The sequence below is a fragment of the Loxodonta africana genome, chromosome 6, assembly GCF_030014295.1.
Source record: "Loxodonta africana isolate mLoxAfr1 chromosome 6, mLoxAfr1.hap2, whole genome shotgun sequence".
NCBI classification, from domain to species: domain Eukaryota; kingdom Metazoa; phylum Chordata; class Mammalia; order Proboscidea; family Elephantidae; genus Loxodonta; species Loxodonta africana.
Genome location: NC_087347.1, coordinates 87,581,958 through 87,592,126, shown reverse-complemented (window position 1 = coordinate 87,592,126; position 10,169 = coordinate 87,581,958). Strand labels below are relative to the sequence as shown.

The following is a 10,169-nucleotide window of genomic DNA, read 5'->3' as shown; positions in this document are numbered from 1 at the left end:
CTGACATAATAAAGCCCAATGTAGAGATATTTTTTTTGCCAAGAAGGATCAACTCCAACACTTTTATTTAAAAGATAAAACAACTTTATTACAGCATCACCACTATATATAGCTGTACTTTTCACATCAATTTGGCTTAGTTCTTTGAATAAATTCTTACCTACTACATTGTACCAATCTAGGGGGAAGAACATTAGTCAGACAAGTTTAATAAAAAAATATTTCAGGACAACTGCAGACTATATTAAAGCCCTCTTAGAAAATTATTTACAACTTTATCGTAGTATAAACACTCTCGACTTTACCATAAATGCATGAATTTTATAAAAACACACACCCTAGAGTACAAATATAAGTTAAACACTGAGTAAAACATTCACCATATCCAATGGAAGCTATTATTAAGAATGTATTTTAGGTCGTATCAATTTTAAGTGATAACCACAAAAGTGTTTCCTTAATCATTCATAATTTTAAACATTTGAGTAGTCATCACAAGGTTTAGAATTTCATCGTACAGTGTCCCTTTTTACAAATGCAAGATATACAAATGATTTCTCCTTTCCTGGCCCTTTCTCTCTTTAGCTCATGTAAAAAAGCTACAATGTAATAAAAAACTCTTAGTCAAATCTGACATGCAATATTAAATATATAATTGGTAAACTTTTCAAAAACTGTTATCCCTAGTTGATTCCCTTTGAAAAGGAACTGTCAAATTTGTATATAGGAAAAGACAAAAAAACATACTTCTACAGGAAGGGTACATAATCAATCTAAAAATAATGTTCCCACACTTCAGGAAACATTAAGTACTACATTTTCTTTAAACGACCATTGTTTTATAAATAATTCTGAACAGACAAAACATTTGCATTTAAATAATTTTGGTATGAAATATCTTTGGAATAGCATAAGAAGCATCTTGCCAATGAGGCATCATTTGGCTGTGTAAAAAATAAGCATGTTCCTTGTTATGGATTGAATTGTGTCCCCCCAAAATGTGTGTCAATATGGCTAGGCCACGATGCCCAGTATTGTGTGGCTGTGCTCCATTTTGTGATCTGATGCATTTATCCTATGTGTTGTAAATCCTAACCTCTATGATGCTAATTAGGCAGGATTAGAGGCAGTTATGTTAATGAGGCAGAACACCGTCTACAGGACTAGGTTGTATCTTGGGTCAATCTCTTCTGAGATAAAAAAGAGAGAAGTGAGCAGAGAAGAGAGGGACCTCATTACCACCAAGGAAGAAGAGCCAAGAGTGGAGCATGTCCTTTGGACCCAGGGTCCCTGTGCTAAGGAGCTCCTAGACTAGGGGAAGATGGATGACAAGGACCTTCCCCCAGAACTGACAGATGGAGAATGCCTTCCCCTGGAGCTGGTGCCCTGAATTTAAACATCTAGCGTCCTAGATTGTGAGAGAATAAATTTCTGTTTGTTAAGGCCATCCATTTGTGGTATTTCTGTTATAGCTGCACTAGACAACTAAGATACTCATTGCTTGATAATTTTCCCCAAATACTACCAGTGACTGTTTTAAAACAATGTTGATATTATTTACAGTTGGGTTTGTACCTTGAGGTACTATTTTTGAATTGGCAAGATATGTTCTTAAAAATTAAAAGGTAGGTGTGTGACCTAGCATAGTAATATGCTGATTTTAATTTTCTAAAAAAAAGTTTTAAAATGCCTTTAAAATATACATATCCTAGTTACCAACCACATTATCACAGAGAAAATGCACATTAAGCTTATTACCCTATGAACAATTTCAGCTTCAGTTCCAGGTTCTCCATTCTATGAAGCAGAGTTACAAACATGGCATTTAGCAGGCAATTAATTGTGCATACCAGGATAACAATTAAACAACTGGAAAGGTACTTACGACTTCTACTTTGGAACAGAGTAAATACTGACACTGGAAAATTTTTAAATGGCTCATTTTTCCTAACACAGTAGTGCAAATAAGCAAACTTTTAGAAGAATTCAGTCATGGAAAGAAGGAAGCATAATTTCATCGTCATTCACTCCTTGTTCATACCGAACTGAAGAGAAGCCCATCCAGTGCAATCGTTTCCTTTTTAAGAGGTACCATATCAGTGCGCCGATGAGAGCTAAGACACTTAGCACTGCAAATGTGATACCTATTCCTTTGTAATCACGTCCTGGTATAGGGAAAGATTTGACATTGGAGGAGGGAATACAGAAGTGATCATTATTAATGATTTTGTACATTAAACTGAGTGTCACTTATTTAAGCTCAGTACGTGAAATAAATAAGCACTTGATTGTTTCATAGTAGCAACAGAGAATTCAAACCCATTATCAAATACTTAAGAGCATTCTTTTTGAGTTTAATTGTTTTCTTTTTTATTTAAATTCTCTTCATGCCTAAAGAAATTTTGTTTCAAAGAAATTAAAACACTTTCATCACTCTTTCTGTCCCTTCATATCATTTGGGAATATCACTCCCAGTATACCATCCTCTTTTGATAGGAAATTGCCAAAAGTTGTAATTTTCATGTTTGATTCACCCAGGGTCAAATAAAGTATTATTTGCTTTAAGATGATTTGGGCATCTGGGATGTCCTCATTTAGTTCCTAGCTATTCAACTTCAAATGCTGTCCCAGGCCCCTTTTCCATCTCTGTGTACTCCTCAGATGGAGTCATTCTGTCCCATAGCTTTAAATACCATTTCTGTGCTAAGGACCCTCAACCCTGTCCTATCTCTCATATGTCCAACTGCATACTAGACATCACCATCACCATATGAATATCTCATTTCCTTAAGGACAGCTGAAAATGGCCAAAAGAGAACTCGATTTACATCACCCTAACCATGCTCCCACCATCCCAAAAATCTTCTAGTCGCTTTCTATTCCACCGAGCATAGAACTAGAACTTTTACCCTTGCTTCCAAAGTCCTGCAAGCCCGGCACCTGCCTACCTTTGCACTCTTCCTTGAGCTCTCAGCAAGCTTATCCTGCCTTTGAGTCTTTGCTCCAGCTGATACCACTGCCTGATACACCTTTTCCTCTGATCTTTGCTTGGCTCTCCTTTCAGATCTCAGCTTCAATGTCTCCTGCCCGATGACATCTTCCCTGATAATCTATTCTAGAGTAGCTACTCACCTAGTCTCCATCACATTGCGCTTCAATTTTCTGCAGAGTTTATAACTATTTTTTTTTCATACATGGCTTGATTTCATTTTACTTTATTTATTGTGTTTTTTTTTAATTGTGCTTTAGATAAAGGTTTACAAAGCAAACTAGTTTCTCATCAAACAATTAATACACATATTGTTTTGTGATATTGGCTACCAACCCCATGATGTGTCAACATTCTCTCCTTCTCGACCCTGGACTCCCCATTACCAGCTTTCCTGTCTCCTCCTGGCTTCTCATCCTTGCCCCTGGGCTGGTGTGCCCATTCACTCTCATTTTGTTTTATGGCCCTGTCTAATCTTTGGCTAAAGGGTGAACCTCAGGAGTGATTTCAGTACTGAATTAAAAGTGTACTGCGGGGCCACACTCGGGATTTCTTCAGTCTCTGTCGATCAATAAGACTGATCTTTTTTTGTGAGTTAGAATTTTGTTCTACATTTTTCTCTAGCTTTGTCCAGGATCCTCTATTCTGAACCATGTCAGAGCGGTCAGTGGTGGTAGCTGGGCACCATCTAGTTGTGCTGGACTCAGTTTGATGGAAGCTGAGGTAGTTGTGGGACATCAGTGCTTTGGTCTAATCTTTTCCTTGTGTCTTTGGTTTTCTTCATTCTTCCTTGCTCCAGATGAAGTGGGACCAGTGGAGTATCTCAGATGGCCACTCGCAAGCTTTTAAGGCCCCAGGTGCTACTCACCAAAGAAGGATGTAGAACATATTCTTTATAAAATATGTTATTCCAATTGAGCTAGATGTCCTCTGAGACCATGGTCCCCAGGCCTCAGCCTAGTAATTCGGTCCCTCAGGGAGTTTGGATGCATCTATGAAGCTTCCATGACCTTGCCTTGGTCAAGCTGTGCTGACTCCCACAGTATTGCATATTGTCTTACCCTTCACCAAAGTTACCACTTATCTATCATCTAAAAAAAAAAAAAACTATTGCCATTGAGTTGGTTATGACTTGTAGTGACCCTATAGGATAGAGTAGAACTGCCCCATAGGGTTTCCAAGGAGCTGCTGGTAAATTCAAACTGCTGAACTTTTTGGTTTGCAGCCAAGTCCTTACCCACTGCACCACCAGGGCAATTGTCTATTGTCTAGTTAGTGTTTTTCCCTCTGCACTCCCTCCCCTCCCTCGTAATCATTAAAGATTATTTCTTTCTGTGTGTAAACTCTTTCATGAGTTTTTATAATAGTGGTCTCATACAGTATTTGCCCTTTTGTGATTGGTTTATTTCACTCAGCATAATGTCCTCCAGGTTCATCCATGTTGTGAGATGTTTCGCAGATTCATCACTGTTCTTTATCATTGAGTAGTATTCCATTGTATGTATGGACCATAGTTTGTTTATCCATTCATCTGTCAATGGGCACTTAGGTTATTTCCATCTTTTTGCTATTGTGAACAATGCTGCAATGAACATGGGTGTGCATAGGTCTATTTGTGTGATGGCTCTTATTCTCCAGGACATATTCCTAGGAATGGGATAGTGGGATCATATGGTATTTCTAGTTTTTTAAGGAAGTGCCATATTGTTTTCCAAAATGATTGTACCATTTTGCATTCCCATCAGCAGTGCATAAGCATTCCAATCTTTCCACAGCCTCTCCAACATCAGTTATTTTCTGTTTTTAGATTTGTGCCAGTAATGTCAGGGTAAGGCGGTATCTCACTGTAGTTTTGACTGACATTTCTCTAATAGCTAGTGACCGTGAGCATTTTCTCATGTGTCTGATAGCCGTCTGAGTGTCTTCTTTGGTGAAGTGTCTGTTCATATCCTTTGCCCATTTTTTAACTGGATTATTTGTCTTTTTGTTGTAGAGGAGTTAGATTTTCCCATAGATTTTAGAGCTTAGACTGTTGTTGGATTTGTCATAGCTAAAATTTTTTTCCCAGTCTATATGTTCTCTTTTTACTCTTTTAGTGAATTCTTTTGATGAATATAAATGTTTAATTTTTAGAAGATCCCAGTTACCTTTATCTTCTAGTGTTTGTGTATTGTTCGTTATGGTTTGTTTCTATTTATGCCGTGTACTAGGGCCTCTAGGGCCTCTAGCGTTGACCCCATTTTGTCTTCTATGATCTTTGTAGTTTTTGGTTTTATATTTAGATCTTTGACCCATTTTGAATTAGTTTTTCTGTATGGTGTGAGGTATGGGTCCTGTTTCTTTTTTTTGCAGATGGACATCCAGTTTTGCCAGCACCATTTGTTAAAAAGACTGTCTTTTCCCCATTCGATGGACTTTAGGCCCTTGTCGAAAATCAGGTGACCACAGGTGGATGGATTTACGTCTCGGTTCTCAATTCTGTTCCATTTGTCAATGTATCTGTCACTGTGCTGCTTTGACTACTGTAGTGGTATAGTAGGTGCTGAGGTCAGTAGTGCAAGTCCTCCTACTTTATTCTTCTTCAATAGTGCTTTACTTATCCGGGGCTGGAAAACCCTGGTGGCATAGTGGTTAAGTGCTACGGCTGCTAACCAAAGGGTCAGCAGTTTGAATCCACCAGGCACTCCTTGGAAACTCTATGGGGCAGTTCTACTCTGTCCTATAGGGTGGCTATGAGCCAGAATCGACTTGACGGCACTGGGTTTGGTTTTTATCCAGGGCTTCTTCCCTTTCCATATAAAGTTAATGATTAGTTTTTCCGTCTCTTTAAAGATGATATTTGTAGATTGCTTTGGGCAGAATTGTCAATTTCACAATGTTGAGTCTACCTATCCATGAGCATGGTATGTTTTTTTCCATTTATGTAGCTCTCTTTTGGTTTCTTGCAGTAGTGTTTTGTAGTTTTCTTTGTATAGGAATCCAGCTGATTTTTGTAGGTTTATCTTGTATCTTGCTACTCTGTTGAATCTATTAGTTCCAGGAGTTTTCTTGTAGAGTCTTTGGGGTTTTCTATGTATAGTATCATATCATCTGCAAATAGGGACAGTTTTACTTCTTCCTTACCAAGTTGTATTCCCTTTATTTCTTTTTCTTGTCTTATTGCTCTAATTAGGACTTCTAGCACAATGTTAAATAGCAATGATGATAAAGGTCATCCTTGTATTGTTCCTGTTCTCAGGGGGAATGTTTTCAGCTTCTGTCCATTACAAATGATGACTGTTGGTTTTATATAAATTCAAAACCAAACTCGCTGCCGTCGAGTTGATTCCAACTCATAGCAACAAAATGCCCTTTATTATGTTGAGAAATTTCCCTTCTGTACCTATTTTATTGAGAGCTTTTATCAGGAATGGGTGTTGGACTTTATCAAATGCCGTTTCTGTATCGACTGAGATGATCACGTGATTCTTTTCTTTTATCTCATTTATGTGGTGAATTATGTTGATTGATTTTCTAATGTTGAACCATCCTTGCATACCCAGAATGAATCCCCCTTGGTCATAGTGTTTTTTTTTTTTTTTTTGATGTGATGCTCAATTTTATTGGCTAGAATTTTGTTGAGGATTTTTGCCTCTATATTCATGAGAGATATTCGTCTGTAATTTTCTTCTTTTTTTTTTTTTTTTCGGTGGTGTCTTTGCCTGGTTTGGGTATCAGGGTTATGCTGGCTTCAAAGAATGAATTCAGAAGTATCCCTTCCTTTTCTATGCTCTGAAATAATTTGAGTAGTACTGGTGTAAGCTCTCCTCTGAATGTTTGGTGGAATTCTCTAGTGAAACCATCTGGGCCAGGGCTTTTTTTTTGTTGTTGTTGTTGTTGGGAGCTTTTTAAATTACCTTTTCAATCTCTTCTTTTGTTATGTGTTTGTTCAGATTTTTGACTTCAGTTTGTGTTAGTTAAGTAGGGTATTGTGTTTCTAGAAATTTGTCCATTTTTCTAGGCTTTCAAATTTGTTGGAGTATAATTTTTCGTAGTACTCTGTTATGACCCTTTTTATTTCAGTTGGATTTGTTGTAATGTCTCCCATTTCATTTCCTATTTGGGTACTTTGCATCCTCTCCTGTTTATCTTTTGTGAATTTTCCTAATGGTTTGTTGATTTTGTTGATCCTTTCCAAGAACCAATGAGGTTAGAAAGGAAAGAAAAGAAGGGAAAGAGAGAGAAGAAACAAACAAGAATAACAACAAAAATAAATATGGTGCTGGGGCAGCTGCCCATTGGGGGTGGGGCAGATTGGGGTGGTGGCAAGGTGATGTCTTGCCAGCTGGCCTGGCACAGCCCATCAGGAAGGGGCGGAGACAGCACAAGGCCTAGATGGGAGGAAGAAGGAAAAGGGAGAAGGGGAAAGGTAAAGAAAAACAAAAAAATATGGTGCTGAGGGAGCCGGTCTGTGGGGGCAGTGCAGACCAGGGGAGGCCATGTGCCAGAGGCTCTATAGCTGAGCAGTACAGCACACCCTGTGAAGAAGGGTAGGGGCGGTGCACTGTGTTAGGTGGGTGGGAGAAAGGAAAGGAAGGAAGGGAGACAAAGAGAAGTAACAAAAACAACAAAAATTAAAATAAACAATAAACAAAATGGTTCTGAGAGAGCCTGCTGGTGGGGGTGGCATGGACCCGGGGAGTCTCTGTGCCAGTGGCTCTCTAGCCAAGTGGTGTGACACAGCCTGTCAGGAAGTGGTGGGGACAGCACACATGGCTAGGTGGGTGGGATTAAGGAAAGGAAGGAAGGGAGAGAGAGAAGAAATGGAAAAGAAAATGGTGCCGAGGGAGCCTGCCGGTGGGGTGGTGTGGAGCCAGAGAGGCTGAGTGCCAATGGCTCTCTAGCCGAGTGGTGTGGCACAGCCCATCATGAAGGCATGGGAAGAGCACACAGACTAGCTGGGTGGGAAAAAGGAAAGGAGAGAGACAGAAGAAACAGAAAAAAAGCCAGAAAAACATAATAACAACAACAATAAATGGAACTGAAGGAGCTGGCCAGTGGGGGTGGAGCAGACTTGGGTGGCAGTGAGCTGGTGTCTGTCTGGCTGAGTGACTGTGGCCCACTGGGAAGTGGTGGAGGCTGTGTAGAGGGAAGAAGGGCGAGAGGTGGGAAAGCGTGTATCCCTGGTTACGGGGTGCTCTGTGAAGCTGCCTTCCCGTATTCCCTGTACTCCGTTCTTGGTGGCTGAGGTCAAGGATGGTGAATTCATGCTGTGTTGACTACCAGGGGCCCTCCACTCTGTAGCTCTCCTCATTCTCTGTTCTCTATCAGTTTCTTATTCCATTTGGTGTTTGATTGAGTTCTTTATTCCTTCATTTGACATTTAGGGTTCAAGGGCTGACATTTGTATCTGTTTTACTTAGTATTTTGGGTCTTTGCTGTAGAAGGATGGCATGGTGCTTCTGTCTGTAGTGCCATGTAGGCTGTGCCAGAGTTTATAGCTATTTCATATTTTTCTTTCTTTTAAAAATTTAACTGCTTAGTTATTTATTATCTTCCTCCACTAGATTGTAAGCTGTATGAGAACAGGGAACTTATCTGTTTCATTGGTACATCCTAGTACATAGAACAGGGCATGACATATACTAGACACTCTAAATATTTGTGGAATACCGCACAAATATATAGATACTGATCACCTAGAACTGGGGTTTTATCTTTAATATTTACGCACCAAAATGGACGTTTTTATGCCAGACCTTAGAAAATCTTGCTATGAAAATTCAGAGCTGCTTCTCCAGAAATGAAGTTGTTAGGGTAATATCTTATCAGTTTATGATAAAACGTAATTTCAATTTATGATTTCCTACAGATACTCGGAAAGTTTTAAGTAAATCTGGTTTTGCATTGTTTTTAAATTAATCATGAGTTTAATGGAAATGTGGAAACAGGAAAAAAAACAATTGCAGAATGGACCTTTAAGCTTTTACATATTTAAGCTACAGAATAAAATACATCTTAAAGATATTTCCAAAGAAATTACCTCCCTAATACTCTGAGGGCTCCCATATTTATTAGGAAAAAATTATACAAAGTTTAGACTATTTAATAGTTATATTTGGAGGCCCTAGACATTTTGTACATTTACTTTCTCTTGTAATCAAATGAATATATTTCAGGGGAAAGGATCACTAAGACTTAGTCAAGATTTTTGTATATACTTTAAGGACTAAATACTTTAGGACCAAGCACAATGGTATGCATATAGTTCAATTGTACATTTATTCACTGACCTGTTTTGCAAAAAAAAATTTCCTTAAGGATAGGCTACCTACTTACCTAGGGGAACTTTGCAGACAACTCTTCCGTAGCCATGTGAGCATTCAACTTTTTTCCAAGTTTCATTTGAAGCTAACAAAATGGTACATTTTCCACCACCAATCTTATTTTTATTTTCCCATTTGACAAATGTCACTACTGATCCATCTAACCAACTCCAAAACTGATCTGAAGAAAGAAAGTAAATACAGCGATGTTCATTGACCCTAAATTATTGAATTAAAAAGGCATAAGGCTTATACGTCTCATTTATGTGAATTGCACTGTCCTATATGTGGCTATTTAAAATTAAATTTCTTAAAATAGAGATAAAAAATATCAGTCCTTCTGTTGCATTAGTCAGATTTCAAGTCACATCACAAAGCATATGTGGCTAGTAACTACTGTATTGGACTCCATAAATATAGAACATTTCCATCATAGCAGAAAGTTTTACTGAAGAGCACTGATGTAGAACAAAAAAAAACAAAACAGTGCCATCACAAAAAAACATTCCAATTAAAGTATAAAATGCTTATGTAGTTATTGTGTAAGAATAGATTTCTAAAGACCCACTCCAATTAAAAAACTCGTATCATTCAAGATGGGCTGGTGAGGAGGGAGGGTTTGGAATGGTGGTGTTGGAAAGGTTCCCCCATGACTCCATTTTTGTTTTCCAGCTTACGTGGCACCACCTTGTGGTGATAGTGTAAACACAATTTACAACTCACTGAGAGAGCCAACTTTGAATCCATTCGTTTTTTGACAAGTATTTAATATTTTGGAATTCATTTTTATTTTAATTATTTAAAATTCAACTGTGAAACAGACTTCCTATTCTTCTGTCAATTTTTTACTCTTAATTCATTTTTTATCAATTCCA

At 38.2% G+C, this 10,169-nt stretch overlaps 1 protein-coding gene across 2 annotated transcripts in view; it reads right to left on the bottom strand.

The window, feature by feature from the left end:
* Positions 1 to 10,169, bottom strand: part of LOC100665193 (CD302 antigen) — a 157,928-nt gene that overhangs the window by 44,444 nt on the left and 103,315 nt on the right. Inside the window, exons 34-35 of one of the 2 annotated variants that reach the window (XM_064287095.1) lie at positions 9,308 to 9,475; positions 1,987 to 2,165 (exon numbers count right to left, since the gene is read on the bottom strand). In XM_064287095.1, the coding sequence (XP_064143165.1) occupies positions 1,987 to 2,165; positions 9,308 to 9,475 (347 nt within the window). Of the gene's footprint in view, positions 1 to 1,986; positions 2,166 to 9,307; positions 9,476 to 10,169 lie in introns of those variants that run through there. The other variant, XM_064287097.1, reaches the window with a different exon arrangement.